General features: G+C 37.7%; 1 protein-coding gene across 1 annotated transcript; it reads left to right on the top strand.

The window, feature by feature from the left end:
* The first annotated feature begins 10,489 nt into the window (after window positions 1-10,489).
* On the top strand, window positions 10,490-20,437 carry LOC136205732 (probable ADP-ribosylation factor GTPase-activating protein AGD14). The gene is made up of 13 exons (XM_065996470.1): window positions 10,490-11,250; window positions 14,875-14,936; window positions 15,469-15,556; window positions 15,639-15,700; window positions 15,783-15,879; window positions 16,170-16,568; window positions 17,307-17,984; window positions 18,133-18,204; window positions 18,335-18,451; window positions 18,531-18,617; window positions 19,722-19,830; window positions 19,991-20,036; window positions 20,122-20,437. Exons 1-13 carry the CDS (start codon window positions 11,155-11,157, stop codon window positions 20,174-20,176), a joined length of 1,968 nt encoding a protein of 655 aa, XP_065852542.1. The 5' UTR covers window positions 10,490-11,154; the 3' UTR covers window positions 20,177-20,437.
* The last annotated feature ends 620 nt before the right edge of the window (window positions 20,438-21,057 follow it).

Genomic DNA, 21,057 nt, shown 5'->3' with positions numbered 1-21,057 from the left:
TTTGATAATTTTCTGGGCACGTTTTTTATCCTACTTACATTGTTCCAAATCAGTGTACCATTTGTTCCAAATCAGTGTACCATTTGTTCCAACATAATACTTGCATTGTTCCAACAGAAAAATGTTTTATTTATTTTCTTTAAAATACATTTTCTCGACATTTCTAACCTTGTTTTTCGGAAAATTTTATACTATTAGACTCGTCTAAATTAGACGGTCATTTTAAGATCCCTGAAGCTCAAGTAAAAAAATTTCCGGTGAACGGAATCCGGGTGGGCGTTTTCCGGCGAGAAAAAAAGTGCCCAGCAAAATTCTCAAAAAATTCCAGAAAATGTAAAACATTATTCTAAGAAACTTTAATTCTTGGGCCGAAGCGGGATTTCTTACTTTTCCTTAATTTTATCCATTTTACATGCTTCAATAATTTGTTGGGACTAAACCGTAAGAAATCATGTTTTGACCCAAGAATTAAAGTTTCTTAGAATAATGTTTTACATTTTCTGGAATTTTTTGAGAATTTTCTGGGCCTTTTTGTTTCTCACCGGAAAACGCCCACCCGGATTCCGTTCACCGGAAATTTTTTTACTTGAGCTTCAGGGATCTTAAAATGACCGTCTAATTTAGACGAGTCTAATAGTATAAAATTTTTCAAAAAACGATGTTAGAGATGTCGGGAAAATGTATTTTAAAGAAAAGAAATAAAACAATTTTCTCTATCCTCTTTTTCATTTTATTTACCAATTTGCCACCTTGCCCTTTTTAATTATCATCAAAACTACGTAGTTTTGTTATGTCACACAATAAGCTCATTGTCACAACTTAAGCCCTTGTCACACTGGATCTCACCCCTATATATATATATATATATATATATATATATTGGTCTAAAAATATAAATGAACATTTTTATTAGATCAGTTTTATAAATTTTCTTTTAAAAATCAAATTAATTAAAATTAAGAAAATTAGTTCAATCCTGATAGAAATAGAATTGATAAACCTATCAATTTCTGACATAATAATATAATTTATAGAGATAATTTAACATTCATTAAATTCATTTTTTTTTTATCCAAAGTAGTCTTAAAAATAAGGAAAAATTATAAAACTTGGTTAAATGGGAGACACATTTACATATTTAACCAATTTACTCAACCTACTATATATCTAGACTTTTTTTGTGACTTTCCCATAATACCCTTAATCTTTCATCTTCCCTCTTCCCCTTTCTCTTCCTTACGCGAACGGTTTCTCTTCCCAGACCTTTGATCTTCATTTCTTCTTTTATATTTCGAGAAATCTGCATCATTTCTCTTCATCACCATTCTTTCTCTTCTTCCTCTCTTCCTCTCTTGATCCTTCATCTTCCTATTGCTAGAAAACGACGTTATGGTTCTTCATCTTCTTGTTTCTGCTCGTCTTTTGGTTTCTTTCTTCTTGTACGGTTCAAAGCAATTGTTATTCTACGTTATTTTCATCGTTTTTCCTAGTTTATCAGATGGTTATTGTCGATTTTAATGGTGAAAGGCACGAAAAATGTAAGTATCTACTGTTTTCTCTGCGTTTTTTCCAGAAATTCACTTAGCGTATTCCATTTTCGCGAATGTTTGCAAGGAGAAAGATCCTGAAAGGTGTCGATTTTACTTCGCGAAACGATGATTACGCGGAGTCTGCGAGGGAAAAGTTCATGATTTTTCCCTCACAGACTTCGCGTAATCATCGTTTCGCGAAGTCAAAGCGTCATATTTCTCCTCGCAGACTTTGTGAAATCATCGTTTCGTGAAGTAAAATCATCTTCTTTCTTGCACATTTATATTCGCATACTTCGCGAATCCTCATTTTGCGAAGCCAAATCTTCCTTTTTTCTACCTAACACGATTAAATTTTTCTGAAGGTGGTTGAATACATAACATACCGCATGAAGGCGGTGTACTGGGGTGCAGATGGGATGACTTTCCTTCTGATATAGGGAGAAATTCCCATCCAGATTCGTCACATTCACTTTAAAATGATTAGTTAGAAGTTTTATTATGACAATCTTGATGTGCACGATGGGAAACATCCATCCCAAAAGGTCTGGACTTCCATTTCTCATCCCAAAAGGTTTGGACTTCCAATACAGGGAGAAATTTCCATCCAGATTCGTCATGTTCACTTTGAAATGATTAGTTAGGAGTTTATTGTGGCAATCTTGTTGTAAATTTTGATAATGTTATGGTTTTAATATTGGAATCTCTTGTTGTTGTGTCTTTCTTTTGTTATATACCGCTTCGCAAAAACACGTTCAAACTTCACACATTGCGAAATCTGCGAATTGAAATCATCTAATAAACCAAACACTGTCTTCGCAAATTTCGCAATATGCGAAATCTGCGAAGTCAGACGGGAGGGTGAAAGACGAAATGGGGAAAGTTTTCTAAGTGTTATATATATATATATATATATATATATATATATATATATATTAAGGGTATTTTGGGAAAGTCACACAAACATAGTCTAGATATGTAATAGGTTGAGTAAATGAGTTAAATATATAAATGGGTCTCCCATTTGATCCAATTTTGTAATTTTCCCTAAAAATAATAATCTTTAAGCCTCCCAAACTTGCTTATATAATGATTTATTGGCGGCTTAAATTTGCTTAAAATGATCTATTGATCTTTTGGAGTTTTTACAATCTATTAGCTCGCATTTCTAAGAGATTCTTAGTTCATTCGCTAAAAATAATATAAACAATTAACTCTTAGTCATTTAAGAGTATCAAAATATATTTCATTTCTAACCATACTCCTCAAAGTATCTCCAAGCGACTCTTAGTCATCTTTCTAAAAATAATATAAACAATTGACTTTTAGCGCTCATTTGTAGGAGTTTAATGGAAATACAAAATGTAAAATTTTAAATTAACTTTGTTTGAAATTTTTTGTTGAGAGTAAACGAAGGTTAATGTGAGTTAACGTTTTACTCTCATTAACTCTGTATCCTAACCTCTAAAATGAAGGTTAATGTGAATAATGGAAACTTTTTAATGAAAATTAACTTTTTAACTTTCATTTACATATTCCATCAACTCTCAAACAAGTTAAATCTTAACCTTCATTTTCATCACTTCCCCTCTCATTCCATCGCTTCCTCTAACTCTCACCCTCGCTAATCTATCTACTCCCAAACAAATGTTTAGTGATTTGAGGAGTGACAAATACATATCATCTCCAATATCATATTCACTCATTATTTATTATTTTATCATTAAAACTATTAAGTATGGTTACATTTACTAATAGTAAGAGTAGAGAGACTCTCAGTAATAACTAGGAATACAAGAATCACTGAAAAAATAGTATTGGAACGTGGATGAAGGGTCATAGAATGAGCCGCACCGTTCGTGAAATCTGGGGACAAAAGCCACTGAAAAATCCAGGCGTTCTATTAATAATGTGTGAATATCCTTGATCACTCCTCCAATCTCTGATTGACCAACTTGTGCGGAATGGATCCTTTTTGAAACACTCTTCGCATCCGTTTCAAAAATAATATTGTGCAACGATAACGTACCACACCATTTTATCGTCTTCCAAAGAGCCATCGCCTCAGCCAACAGAATGGAAGAAAGGCCCTACTGAATACTGCTACAGCACGCCACGAAACCTCCCAAGCTATCACGCGCCACATTCGTCAGTTTCAGTAAACATAGCAGCATCAATGTTGCATTTGAACCACCCTATAGGCAGCGGCTACCATCCACGATTATCGGATTCTGATGGGGCCATTTGTTGTCGATTCGATTTAGAATGATCCTCCCACCACTCAGCAGCAATATGCTCAGCCCATCAGATAGTAACCTCTACACTGACTATTGATTCCTATTGAAACACAAATTCCACAGGGTATTTTAATTCTAACAAAAATAACTATATAATTAGATTCCCAAAAATATTTAAATGCAAAGTTAAATATTTATATGCTTTATGCTAATAATTTTGCTAAGTGTTGTGTTGAACTATAAGATAAAACTAGAAATCACAAAAGGCCTTAAATAAAAGAAAGGCCAAAAGCCTTGGTTCTGGCCCGAAATCTGGAATAATCTAGAAGCAAGAAAGGCCTAGAAGCAATGGAGCTGGAAGACAAGAAACGTTGGCATTGACTCTGTGTCTGACACAACACATCCTAAAAGAGAAAGCAGTACAAGCAACAGAAAGTTTGTCCCCACCAACAACTTCTATTGTTTGCCATAAATGCACAAACCATTAGTCTGCCGAAGCATAAGTCAGAAGTGTGCGCGACTCAAAGAGATAGAAGTATATAACAAACTTTTTAAAGCAGAAGACAGAAGATGAAAGCGATAGGAGTCGTTTTCCCTCCAACTGTCTTTTCTAAATCCAAAAGGTTCTGTCTTCAAGCTCCACTATAAAAGCCCCACAAAAGCTCCCTCCAACACTTGATCATCAATGAGAAATCTAAAGATTCAACCAATTAAGCAAAAGAGCAAAAGCAAAAATACACATTCATAGTTTATATTCGTGTAATACATTTTGAGAGATAGTGATTAAATCTATGTTCTAGTTCTTAGAACAAAAATCATCAATAGTAAAAAGGATCGGAAGCTCTTCTATTTACCTCGGTCTTAAGTAAACATGTGAGAGTGATAAATAGCTGAGTGTGGAGTGTAAAGAAAGTTACTTTACAGAATCTTTGTATCTATTGTAAAGGTTTGTACTCTATCGTGGAAAGAGTGCATTAGTGGATTAAAACCCAAAAGAAGGTATTATAGGGACTGGATGTAGGCAGGAGGCCGAACCAGTATAAATCGCTGAGTAACTTTTATCTAACCCTTTCCTTTACTTACTTCTGATAATTGCTTGCTCTAAAATTAATCTCATAAGGAACGGTTCCGACTATTGCGCATCAATATATCATATAACCTTAAGTCTTCAACAAAAGCTCATCTGTGTGAGCTATCTTCTGTGTAGTACGATCAGAAGCAGAATCAGGCTCTATTAACTGACTAACTCAGTAAACGGAACTTGCTTCTGATTCCAAGCTTGCCTCTGTGCTGTGCTAGTAAACTAGAAGTGAGAAAATTCAAAAAGAATTAAATTAACCTAATAGTTCCATTCATCCCCCCCCCCTTTGGAACTAATTCTATCTCACAAAGGACCAACAAGTCCGACCATAATTTAGCATTATGATGACTCCAAATGGCCCATAGCACCACCGCACGCCTACTTGCCACCTCCAACATTTCTAACTCCAGCATATTTAGGACCCAATCCTCAACCCATTCCCATTCCCAACTTTGAGCCAACAAATCAATAATCCGCCAACACGACATAACAAACATGCATCCCGAGAATATATTCCACCCGTGTTGATGTCCATTCCGCATACCACACATACTAGAGATGTAGGTATATTCCTCCGAGTTAGCCTAACCCGGAGCGGTAGAAATTTCGCACACAGCCCCCATATGAACATACGGACCTTCAGAGGAACTTTAAGTATCCAAATACAAGCCACCCTGAGTTTAAAACCACCTCATTCAGCAGTGTCTCTAGTCTCCTATATCCCAACTTCACCGAATACATGCCATTAGCCATGAAGTGCCACAATATCGAATCGTCCCTGATTGACGTTGATACAACCATTTTGCGGATCATGTCCCTATCCCCTGGGGAGAACCATGTTGTTAACTTTATCTTATCCTATAATCGCGACCCCTGGATAAACAAGCCAGCAACAACCGTTGAACGACTTTTATCTGTACATACTGAAACTACATAACAGCTAGAATCGGATTGTAACCATGGGTCCTTCCAAACCGAGATTGTTTCCCCGCTACCAATTCTCTATCTTACTCCTTTCTCAAGAACTCTTCTCAAACTCCATATGATCCTCCAAACAAAACTAGGATTATTGCCCAGTTTAGAGGATATGAAAGATCCCTGTGTATAATATTTGGCTTTGAACAAATGGCTAACCAACGTATTTGAGTTCTCAATAAGCTTCCATGCTTGTTTTCCCAATAATGCAAGATTAAAATCATGCAAGTTTCTAAATCCCATACCTCCTCGTTCCTTTCTTACACTTAACCCCTCCGAACTGCACTAGTGTATCCTTCTGTCCCCATTCTCCTTTGAACCCCACCAGAACAAGTTCATCTTTTATAGTTTGTCATAGATGGACTTAGGAAATAAGAATGTGCTCATGCAAAATGTAGGCAAAGATTGAGCTACTGATTTTAAGAGGACTTCCTTACCGCACTCGATAAGAATTTATAAGTTCAGCTGCTAAACCGTTTCAACAAACGATCCTTTAGAAAAGCCTTTTTTGATCTGCCTATCAAAGAGGGCAGCCCCAAGTACCTACCCATATAGAGAGGCGCATGAACTCCTAGAAGCCCCTTTATCATATCTTATGTCTCTTCCTGAACATTCACACTAAAATAGATATCTAGTTTATTAAAATTCACAGCCTGTCTCGATATAGCCTCATAAGACCGTAGTATATTACAAATATGTATGCATTCTGCTTCAGCGGCACTGAAAAATAGGAAGCTATCATCTGTAAAGAATAAATGAGAAACGCTAGGTGCCCTAGGTCAAACTTTACAACCTGTAATCCAACCATCCACTTCAGCTTTAGAATTAAGATAGGAAAGGACTTCTAGACAAACAATAAACAAGTAGGGTGAAAGTGGGTCACCCTGTTTTAAGCCCCTCTCAGGCAACACAGGGCCAACAAGTTACAGATTCACACTCACCTCATAGGTGACATGATCACACAACATCATCCAATCCACCTATTGATCATTAAACCCCATGCGGTAATACTGATTTCAAAAAGGCCCAATCCACCCTGTCATAGACCTTGCTAATGTCAATTTTCAAAGCCACTTCACCCTTCCCACCCCTCTGCTTCCTCTTCATGTAATAGATATACTCAAAAACAATTCGCACACTGTCAATTAATGAACAACCGAGGACAAAAGCAGATTGACTTTCAGAAAAACCTCAGGCAGAACACATTTCAACCGATTGGCCAATACCTTTGCAACTAGCTTATAAAGCATATTACACAAGGAAATTGGTCTAACTTCAGTCATTCGAACCAGATTTTTACACTTAGGGATTAAAGTAATGATAGGATTATTTAGGTTAGCAGGGAACTCGTTTTGTGTCAACCATCCTGAGCATGCCAAAAATATCTCCTGACCAATATATGGCCAAAAATGTTGGAAAACCCCAGGTTTAAACCATCAGGGCCAATGGATTTATCTGGATGCATTTGGAACATTGTAGTAGTAAATATTGGGTTTTTTCATATAGAAATAAAAAAATAAAATAAATAGTAGAATAATAAAATTAGAGGATCTACATCTCCATTGGGTTTCTAATTATTGATTTTGGTTGTTGGTTGTTCTTTAAACCATAAACAACAATTCTATATATGGGTCAGTAAAACAGAATATTTAGTAACTACTAACCTATTTAGTAGCTATTAACTGCAATAACCCATAATTTATTTATTACATATTAATTTTAATAACTCTACTAATTAAAATATGTTAAATATTTTTTCGTAACTACGAAATCAAAATAACTAATTATTAAACTTTGAATCAAACCTAACAGTAAATTCCTTAAAAAAGGTGCAGTTAACAAACAATTCATGTCATCCGACACCAAGCGCGGGAAAATATTAACAACAACAAAATTAGGCAAAGGGGATGTAGAGAATAAATTTGTGAAATAATCCAGAGCAATAGCACACTTACCCGATTATTCCGCCTGCGTGACACCCCCCTCACGTTGATCAATCTATCAATATGGCTTGCTTTTTTCCGATCCATGACATATGCATGGAAGTACTTTGTATTTCGATCCCCCTTCCTCAACCAATGAGCTTTCGCCCGCTGACTCTAGTAAACTGCTTCCTGTTTTAACACGATATTTAGTCTGTCCCTGAAACTCGAGAACCGAAGCACCGGATCAGGATCGATTTTATCTCGCAGCTTCTCTAATAATCTTTTATACCTGCTAATATTCTTCATAAATCTACTCTTAAAATTTGACCCCCACGTAGCCAACATCGAGCTGCACGCAGCCAGCCAAATCGAGAGCGATGCAAAATGGGTCGACTGTCAGCAAGTTTTGACAGCATCATTGAATCCATCTTCCAGTATCCAGGCAGACTCGAACTGAAAGCGGCGCTTCCCACTCATAGGCGGGCAATACTCAACTTCGAGAAGTAGTGGGGTGTGATCCGAATAGGATGTCGTTAAGTTTGTGAGCCGATAATTGGTAAAATGTGACATCCAACCCCCGGTTCTAAATGCACGGTCCAAACATTCATTGACCCAGTGATCAGTACCTCTCCCTCAATCCCAAGTAAACAGACTACCCCTCATACACAGTTCATGAAGATCATTGGATCGGACAACTTTAGTAAATCGGTGGATTAAATAAGCCAGATAATTAGGACCCTCTCTTTTCTCATTTAGTCTCAAAATGCAATTGAATTCCCCGAAGAAGTAGTTAGGAATAATTGAAGAGTTCACAATCTTGCCAAGTAAATCCCAAGACTCACACTATTAATTTCTATCTACATAACCATAGAAAATGACAAGCCGCCAATCTCCCACTATCGTATCCCTGACAGCAAGTTCAATATGATGGTCGGAGAAATACTAACTTCATATCTATCCTTCCACATCATTGTAAGGCCACCATTATGCCCTCTAGCATCCAATGTAAAGCATCCTAAAAACCCAAATTGACATCTCAGACCCTCCATACGACCATTATCCACAAGTGTCTCTATAAGAAATACCAACTTCGATCTCTGAGTTTTCATCAACTCACTTAGAACCCGAACTGCCCGAGGGTTACCGAGACCCCAACAGTTCCAACTTAAACAAGTCATTTGCATCGGCGGGTCTGATCCCCGAACCTTATCATTTCCTTTTCAATAGAACCCGTGGAATCCTGGTGAGCTGTAGAAACCACATGCTCCTATTGCTCTCCCGTATTCTGCATTATAGATTTCTCCATTGCAGTAATACTTGGACGTGAATTATGCCCCCATTCTCGCATATGTTTCCTTGCTTCTTGGAGCTCGATCTCCTCTTCCTCCCCTGATATCATATCAACATCAGATTTCCCCACTGCATCATTACCCATAGTGCTTTCATTCCCAAGTTTGAGGCCGCCGATCCTGTTAGACCCATTGCTGCTCGCCACACCCCTTCATCCACCATAATCGGCTCCCGAAGCCAATGAGACATAAAAGAGGATCCCCCTCGATGGACTTAAGCAACAAGCTAGATTCCCCCAGTCCCTCTTTATTCCCCTAGTATGAAATAGATTATCATAGAACCATTCCATATGCCCCAAGATACTGCAAAGGAAACAAAAATTACACAGTCTTTCATATTTGATATGAAAAAAGGAATCTTTCGAATCCGAACGTTTAATCCGTTTGCATCGTTTCAAAGGCTTCTGAACATCCAATGATACCCTAATTCGCATGAAGTCCAATCTTCGAGCCATAAAATAATTCGTAGTATCATACTCCATGAAGCAGCCAATGAATTCTCCTATCCGTTTGCCGACAACTTCTGAGAAAAAACCTATAGGCATTCCATACACCTACACCCAGATATTCATCATCACAAGCTCCACTTATTCCGAAGCCTTACCAACATTGCACTCCCCCAAAATCAACATTTTATTATTAAAGGACCAGAGCCTTCCATCTAACACACGGTCTCTGTCGATTTTATGAAAAAATTCGAAAGAGAAAAGATTTGTATCCACTGCAGTTATCCACACGCCTTTCTTCAGCATCAATATATCCGCCAACCGCGATTTCATGGTAGCAAAATTGATCGATCTCTCCGTCAGAAACTTCCCAATCAACACCAATCCACTCGAGCCTTCAACTCTCTCATATATAGTATTCGAGAATTCAAACGGTACATCCTCCTCCTCAATGAGTGACATTTGTGTAAAATTCTGCTCCATATAGTTCCAGAAATAAAACAACACCCAATCAAACGTTCCTTTCCAGATGTAAGTTATTCAAAACACTAGACGAAGCCGCCGCAAAGAAAAAAACTCGAGAGAAAACCAGAAGAGACTCAACGGGAGCAGCAACAACTACGAGGAGTTTTACCTCGCCACAACATAGAGACACACCAATAGTAAAATTAGAGACACGAATGGATCATAACAATGAATAAAACCTTAAGCTCCCACGAGAAGGAGAAAAAACCCTAAGCTCCCATGAGAACGGTAAAAAACTCAAAATAATATTATCAAGTGTACTTAATAAACTAATATTTTAAACAAGTTAAGATTTAAAGAAACATCTTCAAACAATTTAAGTAACCAATCACATAGTGAAAAATTAGAGATGGAAACTTGAAACAAATTTATGTTATGTGAATAGAAAAATAAATGCTACTCCGTTGCATAATAAGTAATTTTGTTGTGTGAGCATCTCCATTTATCCTTTCCTTTCCTTTCTCCATTAACAAATGCTTGTTATTTTTTATCCAATTTTTCAACGAACTAAACTTTCCTTCGATTGAAGCACATAACACAAACTTTTCCCCCTTCCACGAACAAAAACCCACCAAATTTTGCTACTTCCACAGCACCATTCAGTATGGTATAGTTCATAAATCGGTGAAGCAGTCGTGGAGTCAGCAAATTCCACATGTGCCCAGTCGCCTCGCCAGCTTCCCCTTTGATCGATAAAGACGTTCACGATATAAACAATGAGTTCACAGTTGAACATACTTTCTTTTTTAAAACCCTCAATTATTGCATTCAGAGATTCATCCCTTAATTTATTAGTTTAGAAACTCATTTTCTTCTTTTTAAATTACGAGAGGTACATTTGGAGAGAGAAAGAGAGAGTATCTTTATCGGCGATTTCGTGGTCTCAATCGAGCTAATTTAGAGACTGTTCCACTTCCTGTTCATCTAATAACAGAATTGTAAAACCCAGAACAAACCTAGTTTTTTTTTTTTATTATTATTATTTTCAGTTTCATTGTTGGTTTTTACTGGGAAAAGCTCGGTTTCTTCCCGTCGAGGGAAACGAATAGTTCTAGGGTTTGTTTTGTGCTTTTGTATCTGTAGAGAAATGGGGAGTAGGAAGGAAGAAGAGCGTAACGAGAAGATTATTAGAGGTCTCATGAAGTTACCTCCTAATCGTCGATGCATCAACTGCAATAGCTTGGTAATCGCTTCATCTATTTGTTTTCATGCTTGTTTATTTTTGTTTTGTGTTGTAGATATTTAAGTCGTGGATGTGCGAAGTGTATTTTCTGCATAGTGTAAGATTTTTAAGCAAATTTTTTGTTTAATTAGTAGAAGTTTCAGTTCGTAGTTTCTAAATAGGGTAATATTGTTGTTTGATACTCTAGTCTGCTAAAACTTCTGTCCAACATAATTCATAAGAAAGAAAGTTTCCTTTTCACTTTGGAAATTTTACGAATTTATTTTGTTTGATTTTTCCTTTTTGCTTGCTGGAGTGATTACCGCCTGCGAGGGTCACTTGGTGGCCTTTACAGCCGGTCCCAAGCCCGGACAAAGGAGGAGGGTTGCGGTAGGTGTGTGGCGGCCAGCGTAAAACTTAGTCACATCTTATGACATGAACCATAATATAAATACCGTTGGGGCGTTCCCTACTCAGCGACGCGCTGCACTTCCTAGACCCGGGTGTAGTGATAAATGTGCAAGGGTTGCTAGGTCGTCGCCCCGAAGCGGCGCGCCACCCCAGGACCCGGGGGTGGTGTCAAATATGCAAGGGTTGCGGGTAAATAAGCTAGTCCACGGTAATGGTAGGGGTAGGGGTAAGGGTAGTAGGTTACGCTTTGGGACATGGAACATAGGTTCTTTGACAGGAAGATTAGCTGGAATTGTAGATGTTATGAAGAGGAGGAGAATAAATATATTATGCCTACAAGAAACCAAGTGGGTTGGAGCTAAGGCTAGAGAGATAGCTCCTTGGGGTTATAAGCTTTGGTACTCAGGAAAGGATAAGGGTAGAAATGGAGTAGGTATTCTTATTGATAGGGAGTATATTGATGAGGTAGTAGCGGTGTCTAGGAAGAGCGATAGAATTATGAGTGTTAAGCTAGTGATAGGGGATGAGGTTGTGAATGTCATTAGTGCATATGCGCCACAAATAGGATTAGATGTGTCTATAAGACAAGCTTTTTGGGATGACTTAGAGGAAGTGGTGCAACAGGTTCCTAGGGATGAAAAAATGGTACTAGGGGGTGATCTCAATGGACACGTGGGTTCTAGGCGAGATGGGTTTGAGAGTGTTCATGGAGGGTATGGTTTTGGAGATAAGAATGAAGCAGGAAATGATATTTTGGAATTCGCATCAGCCTATGACTTGAGTATCATGAACACATGGTTTATGAAGAGAACATCCCACTTAGTGACTTATCGGAGTGGCGGTAATGCGAGCCAAATTGACTTCTTCTTAGTAAGGAGTGCTTGGAGAAAGAGTTATATTGATTGTAAGGTGATCCCTGGTGAGAGTACGACAACCCAACATAGAGTAGTGGTGCTAGATTTTCGAAGTAGGAAATGTATAAGAAAACAAACACCTCAAGTAGAGACTAAGATTAAGTGGTGGAAATTGCAAGGGGAGAATCAACAAAAATTTGTGGATGAGATGACCAAAAAAGATATTTGGACTTGCAATATGGATTCAGATATAGATTCGATATGGAATAAGATGGAGCATAGTATAAGGGAAGTAGCGAAGGAAGTTCTAGGGGAATCTAAAGGTAGCATGCCACCGGGTAAGGACACATCTTGGTGGACAGAAGAAGTACGACAAGCAGTAAAGAGTAAGAGAGAATCCTATAAACTATTGGGGAAATGTAGGAGTGACGAGAACTACGAAAAATACAAAGAGGCTAAAAGGGAAGTAAAGAAGGTCATACGAGATGCTAGAGCAAAGGTGAATCGGGATCTGTATACAAGATTGGATACGAAAGAAGGGGAAAGAGACATATATAGAATTGCTCGGATGAGAGATAGGAAGACGCGAGATCTCGGAAAAGTTAAATGTGTGAAGGATGTGGACCAGAAAGTCCTAGTTGGAGATAAGAATATCAAGGAACGATGGAGGTCCTATTTTGATGACTTATTTAATGGAGATCGCCAACAAGATGTTGGAGATATAAGTATCCATCACGATATGATAAATCATGAATGCCTGCGGAGAATTCAAAAGGGTGAAGTCAAAATGGCATTAAGTAAGATGAAGTTGAAGAAAGCAGTAGGACCTGATGGCATCCCTATTGAGATTTGGAGATGTTTGGGAGAAAGAGGAATCGAATGGTTGACGACGTTCTTCAACAAAATTTGGAGAAACAATAAGATGCCATCAGAATGGAGGAAAAGTACCTTAATCCCTTTGTATAAGAACAAAGGCGATGTCCAAGATCGTGCCAACTATCGGGGAATCAAATTAATGAGTCACACTATGAAACTTTGGGAGCGAGTGATTGAACAAAGGCTAAGGAGGACGGTGAAGATCTCGGAAAACCAGTTTGGCTTTATGCCGGGAAGATCAACTATGGAAGCCATCCATCTAATGAGACAATTAATGGAGCACTATCGAAATAAGAAGAAAGACTTGCATATGGTTTTCATTGACTTGGAGAAAGCATATGATAAGGTACCAAAGGAAGTACTTTGGTGGGCCTTGATAAGGAAAGGCATTTCGCGGAAATATATTGACATCATAAAGGACATGTATGAGGGAGTATGCACGAGTGTACGTACTAGTGTTGGGAAGACTGAAGAGTTTCCTATTACGATTGGAGTGCATCAAGGTTCCGCACTAAGCCCATTTCTTTTTGCCATCGTTATGGATGAACTAACAAGTTCACTTCAAGATGGTATACCATGGTGCATGTTGTTTGCAGATGATATTGTGTTGGTTGAGGAGACGAAAGAAGGAGTGGAGATGAAGTTGGAACTATGGAGGCAAACTCTAGAATCTAGAGGCTTTAAGTTGAGTCGAAGTAAGACAGAATATTTGGAGTGTAAGTTTAGCGGCCGTAGGAGTAGGGAGGCAGGGACAATCATCCTAGATGGGAGAGTTGTTCAGGCCTCGGATTGCTTCCGGTATTTAGGATCTATTATCCAAACGGATGGAGAAGTAGATGGAGATGTTGCTCATAGGATTAAAGCTGGTTGGTCGAAGTGGAAGAGTGCTACGGGTTTCCTTTGTGATCCCGGCATGCCTAATAGATTGAAGGGAAAATTCTACCGGACGGCAATTAGACCAGCATTGTTATATGGTACGGAGTGTTGGGCAGTGAAACACTGCCACATCCATAAGATGTCGGTGGCGGAGATGCGTATGTTGAGATGGATGTGTGGTCACACGAGAAAGGACCGGGTGCGTAATGAAATAATTAGGACAAAAGTAGGGGTCACATCTATTGAGAATAAAATGAGAGAAAACCGACTAAGGTGGTTTGGCCATGTGAGACGTAGAGCGCTTGATGCGCCGGTTAGGAGAACCGAAGAGTGGCAAAGGGATGTAGTGGTGAGGGGTAGGGGAAGACCTAAGCAAACTTGGAGGAGGGTGATCGAGAGTGATATGAGTTTATTGGGAATTGAGGAAAATATGGTAGTGGATAGGACGGAGTGGAGGGAGCGAATCTGTGTCGCTGACACGACTTGATTTTCACGGTTTTATATGATGGTTCATGTTAGCCGACCCCGAATCATTTCGGGACTAAGGCTTTGTTGTTGTTGTTGTTGTTGCTGCTTGCTGGAGTGATTACGTTTTGAGACTAAGTTGGAGTGCTTCTTCTTTGTGCAGGGTCCACAATATGTTTGCACTAATTTCTGGACGTTTGTTTGTATGACTTGCAGCGGAATACAGTAAGTATTTTTCAATTGTTTGATGATTTTTCTTCGCCTTGTGCTTTTATTTTTTTCAAATTTTCTTTCTTTTAGATGAAGTGTTCAGTTTTGTTATTTCATTCCATCAAATGAAATTTCGTTCCAAGTATTCATGTTCTTCAATGACTAGAGCTCTTCATTTTTACGAGTAACCTAACCTGAAAATTGTTATGCTGTATGAGTTCCAAGCTTCTGAGGGATAAAATGTTTATCGTGTGTGCATGCATTTACTCGTGAGTATAATTGCTCATCCATATTTAGTGTGTTATTGCAATTAGGATTTATTTGAAGCTTGTGAACTTTTGCTATAATATTGCATTTAACTTGCTTAATGCTGTAATAGTAAAACTCTTATTGTATTTTCCAATTCAGTTATAATCTCTACTATCTTTGATAAGGAGGGTTTGATTGGTATTATTATTATTATTATCTGAAATAGTTGTTCCTTTATTTTATTTAATTATTATTATATTATTGTTATTCTGTTTTAATTCTGTTTCTTGTTATACAGTCGTGAGTTCACTCATCGAGTGAAGTCCGTGTCCATGTCCAAGTTCACCTCTCAAGAAGTTGAAGCACTACAAAATGGTGGTAATCAGGTATAAATGGTGCTTGATTTTCATTGGTTTTGGAAACAGTAGGATGATTGTTCTTCCACTGATGAAATATTCACCTTTCCAGCGTGCAAGGGAAATATACTTGAGGGATTGGGACCAACAAAGGCAGAGATTGCCTGACAACAGGTGCAAGATGTGATCTTTTGCTTTCGTACTAAGCATATACATCACAAATGTCAATCCTCTCTAATTATATTTTCTTTTTCAGCAATGCTGATAAAGTGCGAGAATTTATAAAGACAATATATGTTGATAAAAAATATGCTGGTGGAAAGAGCCATGAAAAGCCTCCGAGGGATTTGCAGGTAAAATTTTGCCGGTATTATTGGATGCCTCCATATCAAAAACTTGTTGTGGACGTAGCAATATGTATGCAGCTATTTATTACTTGTTATTTGTTTTTTGTTTGTAGTTTCGGGGGCTGGGATGGGACATTCTTTTTTGCCAAAACTTTTAGGTTTCTCTGAAACTTATGTTCTTGGAGGTGGAACTAAACCATACTGAATGAATATCTCAGTATTGCTGCGTTCTTATGTGAATCACTATGCAAATGTTGAATGAAATCATAATATGTGTTCATTAATGAATTTGACAGAGGCTCAGAAGCAATGAAGAAGAGACACGGCGTGCAAGTTCTTATCATTCTTATTCTCAAAGTCCTCCTTATGACTTCCAGTATGAAGATCGACGTTATGGAAAACAAGCTGTTGTTCTTACTCGGAAACCTGGATCAGATCGAGGCCATAATGCGGGGAAGATATCTAGTTTCATTTGTAGTCCTACTCGCTTAAGTGAAAGAACGCTTGAGGACAGGTTTGCAAATGAGGGTTCTGTTTCTAGGTTTTCAGACTTCTCTGCATCAAGTGGTGGTGATCTGGTTAGTGCAGGATCTCCAAATTTTCAGAAGGAGATTGGCTTTAGCAGTACACCCGTTCAGGCTCCAAGGGATGCTTTTGGTGAAGATGCACATCAAAGAGTAGATCTATTTTCAGAGGCAAGTTCTAAGAGCAAACCAGATGTGATAATATTTCTCATGACCTTCTCATCTGTATATGAATTTGTTTGTTCAACATCTCATTATGCTTGCTGTATATAAAGGATGAAATTCCTGCTGACCCACTGTCATAGAAGATCATAGGCAATATTGTGTGCCATAGAAACTGCAAATCAAGTATGTCACGGCTTTGCCTTAATTGAACCTCACAACTTCAACTTAACTACCAAGGATGTTTAAATTTTTGTTTTATCCTTGGGATAAGGTCCAAATTTGCTCCTAAGGTTACTGGGAAAGATCAATTTTACCCATATTGTACGAAAGGGCCCAATGTTGTCTCCATGGTAGAAACCCTAGCTCAATTTTACCCTTTTCCTAGAGATTCCATAGAAAATTCTTCTTTTAAATACCGTCAGATTTTGATTCTTTGGATATACTTGGAAAATGGTAAATTGAGATAGAGTTTCTATCATGGAGGCAGCATTGTGTTGTTTTAGATTGATCTTCAAGATGGAAGAGATCCATACGCATTTTTTTTCATTTTCATTTTCTATGTAACTAGTTGAGAAAGAATTTGTGAGCCTCTTGTTTTAAGTGCCCTAGTTGTTAGGACTATTGCCTGATTACCTGTCATATAAAATTATGTTTGTATTTGTTGCGCCGAATTTGTTTTAACAAGTTTTCTTGTTGCCAATCGTGTTTTTGGGTCATCTGATATGAGGTTATTCATTTATTCAGAGAAGTACGTCTTTGGGAAGCATGGGATCATTTGATAGCAATTCCATATCTCTCAGGTCATATAATTCGGGTGGTTTAGTAGATGCTGTCTCAGAGCCTGAGCAAGCTGTTGCGTCTCACCAGGATGTAATGCCTACAATTCAAAAGGCTTCTGGAAGTTATGACAGCTTGAATCAATTTAAGGCACCTGTTGTTCCAGAGTCAGATGCTTCTGCAGCTTCACCAATTGATTTATTTCAGTTCCCAGAAACACTACCAGCACCACCTGCCAATTTTTTTGAGGCATCTCCATTAGACCCAGTTTCATCAGCAAATGCATATCAAACTACCCAAACAACTATGCCTGTATCCCTTGACCTTTTTGTTGGTAATTCCCAGCAGCAGTTAATTAATAGTTTGGATCAGAATATACCAGCGCCATCAGCCCCTAAAAATGAAGGATGGGCTACTTTTGATACTCAGCCCATTGCATCCACACAAGGGAATGGAAATCTTAAGGCTTCAGTAACTCAGTTTGTAGGTTCTTCAGTGAAGTTTGACCAAGTTTCAAGCTCGAATACAAGCATGCAATGGCCACCTTTTCAGAACTCTAGTGTCCAAGGGTCATCATCAGTATCTGATCCATGGAAGAATAATGGATTACACGATTTTCAAATTCCTGAGAACACAAGTGCTCCTGTAAGATATCCTGCGTACTTTTTAAGTTGCATTTCTTGTATCACTAAAGTTGTGGTATATCAAGTACAGAATAGCATTGCTCCACTCATCTATGCTTTTGATTAATAGAGTATTGATGCATATGAATACCACATTTGCTTCTTTGCAGATGTGGAATGCTTTTGGCAGTCCTATTACACACTCTCCTTCGGAGGAAACTGATCAAAATACTGAACCGCAGGTAGGGAACTACATGCCTTCATCAACCGGTGACCTTTGTTTTGGCATGAAGCTTTCAGAGATTGCATCTACCTCATATTGCTTCATGCTATATTGCATTTTCAATTTGTATTCAAAATTTTGGTTTGCAGGATCCTAACTTAGATCATATTCAAAGATCTGCTCCTTACGGTGGTCTCCCTGGTCTGAATGGACTGTCAGAAGTTATGTTGGAGCCAGCGTATACACCTGCAGTGAATCCTATGATGGTTTGTATCTTGCATTTGCTGTGCCTGCTAAGTAGTAAGAGCAATTATCTAATGACAAATCTCTTTTTTCTTACTGCAGGAAGGAAATCAATCATATGCAACTAATCATAAATCAACTAATCCATTTGATTTTCCCTATGATTCTGATTTGGAGCCAAGCGATATGGTATATCATTTATTTATAATTTGCAGTGGTTGATAGTGCTGAGTCAAATAATTTGTCTGAATGTTTGTTCAGGAGAGACAATTTTATATTCTATTTTATGCATTCTGTAGTCCTGGAAGGTTTCTGTCTTTCGTTATGTTATCTCCTTCTATCCATTTTACATGTCATGGATTTTGGGTTGTAAGAGACGGAGAGAGAGAGAGCATTGAATCTGTATACACTTATTATAGGGTAAGAATGGTGGTTCGAAGGTGATTTATAATTAAAACAAGCATTTGACTCTAACATAAATGATTTCCTCATCCCACTGCCTATGATGTTTAAGATGGTAACTTCATGTTCTTGATTTTATGATTTTAGTAAGTTTTCTCTCTTGGTCAATTTTTTTAGGCATATGTTATGATGAGTCAGGACTTAAATTGTCAAATGAAGTGAGCTACCTCTGATAATGAGTTTTCTTTTGTCACTTGGACTTGTTCATGTATAAAGATAACTGAAAAATGAATGTCAATTTTGGGGTGCTGTGATTTTGGTTAGTGAGCTCTTTATGAGAGGTAGAGAATCAAACTGGTGGAAAGAAACACCCAAAATGTAATTTTTTTGGTCTTTTTCCTCTCCTACAACATTTAGTTTTTTCTGGATACTTACTGGGTTTTTATTGGGAAAGACAGCCAAAATATAGTTTTTTAACAGTCACAAGAAAAAAACTATAGAATAATAGAAGTCAGTGGAGAGAGAGGTTCGCATTGCAGGTGCTCACAAGAAAATAATTTACAGCTTTCATGCATGCAACCCAGGAAATGGTCAAGCAGCCATGCCCTGTCCCGTGCTTTAGGTTCAATATTAAAGCAGGGATATAGAAATTTATCTAGCATCTATTCATGCAACTTTGAGGTGTAAACTATAATTTATGCCATATTTTCAGAAACAGTTCTTAGAGACGATTCATGTTAATGATATATAATGTTACTGGTTAAGTGATAATTTTTAATCATTGTAAACTTATCTTTCCATGTATTTGCAAATACAATCTTCAAATGGAACGAACATTCATTTATTTAAAGTTGCAAATATGTAATTTAATCTAGCTGTATTGTATTGCAGTTCTTGGACATGAGCTCTTTTCAAGGTGCATTGCCTAATCTAGCTGGTGTTACTGAACCATGGTTTCCTCAAGATACAGGAACAAATTATATTCCTTCTGCACAACAAGGTGAAGCTTTCACAGAATCTTTTATCCTATGTGTAAATATGGAGGAGGTTACTGCCTGAGTTTTGTCGATTCCACTGCAGTTTGCTGCATTTTATACTTAGCTGTTGAAATATATAAACCTTTTGCTTCTTCAAATCTCTCACCGGTCTTTTTGCTGCAGGTGGGTTGGCATATATGGCAGGACAAGCATCAAGCCCTCAGTTAGCGTAAGTTTTTTTATTCTTGTTTTTTCGAGGAGGCTGTTGAAAAAATTGTTAAATGCAAAATTCACTAAAATTGCCTTTTAAGCAGGAACCTTCAAGCACAAGGACCTGTTGCTTCTATTGGAGGGAACCCATTTGCTTAAGGATCACGGTTAATCATTTTCTGTTGATTGTAGAAGTTTTCAAATGTTTATTTGTAGGTGGTCAGTATACTAGAGTTATCACTATTATTCTTGTGTTTATTTTTAGTGTATTCTTTGTGAAAATAAAACCTTAGTATGCTTTCTTGCTAGTTTAGTTTGTTAGGCCAAAAAAACTTGTAGCTTGATATTTTTTTGAGCTTGTGTTGGCATATTATTAGAACTGATTTATTACCATAAATAATAGCTGCAAAAGTTAGAAGTCGCTTATATGCTCTATTGTAACCTGTTAAGCTAAGGTAGGTAAGTGGCTTGCTAGATTCAACTGGGGGCAAGATCGTGAGACTCGAGATGACTCGACGTTTTGATCATGTCTCATGCCATTCCTATTTATAGTTGTGAGCAAAGCCATAAGATTCGAGGAACTCATCTTAGCATCTTGATCATTTCTCTTAGCATTTCCTTTCACAACTGGATGCAAGGCTATATTGAAGAACTCATCTTGGCATCTTGAAGGTTGAAGAACTCGTATTGAAATCTTGACTACTTCTCATTCCTGTCAAGGCACGAGACAATTTTCTTGCCATTCCCATTTATAGCTCAAGGTTAATTATGGATGTGTTTATCAGTCAAAGGATAAACTCGCAAAATTTCAAAGGTACGACGAGGCCACAGTTGTAGGATCAACTATTATGATCAATTGAATGTAGCAGTCTACACACTTTCCATACCACTCTTCACCAAAGCAATTTTGATTAAGGACTACTCCTTGAGTCTAAATCATTTGGAATTTGATTAAGCCGAGGCAGCTCAACTCGAGTCTAAATGAATTTAGCAATTTTGATTAAGGACTACTCCTTGAGTCTAAATCATTTGGAATTTGA

The sequence above is a fragment of the Euphorbia lathyris genome, chromosome 9, assembly GCF_963576675.1.
Source record: "Euphorbia lathyris chromosome 9, ddEupLath1.1, whole genome shotgun sequence".
Taxonomy (NCBI): Eukaryota; Viridiplantae; Streptophyta; class Magnoliopsida; order Malpighiales; family Euphorbiaceae; genus Euphorbia; species Euphorbia lathyris.
The sequence above is the reverse complement of the archived record's forward strand: the minus strand, read 5'-3'. Positions and strand labels throughout refer to the sequence as shown.

Excerpts from the sequence above, each read along its gene's own strand:
- LOC136205732 (XM_065996470.1), top strand. The coding sequence starts at position 11,155 with ATGGGGAGTAGGAAGGAAGAAGAGCGTAACGAGAAGATTATTAGAGGT. Across the intron at positions 15,557-15,638 it reads TACAAAATGGTGGTAATCAG|CGTGCAAGGGAAATATACTT; the intron begins GTATAAATGGTG and ends TCACCTTTCCAG. Across the intron at positions 18,618-19,721 it reads ATTTGGAGCCAAGCGATATG|TTCTTGGACATGAGCTCTTT; the intron begins GTATATCATTTA and ends ATTGTATTGCAG.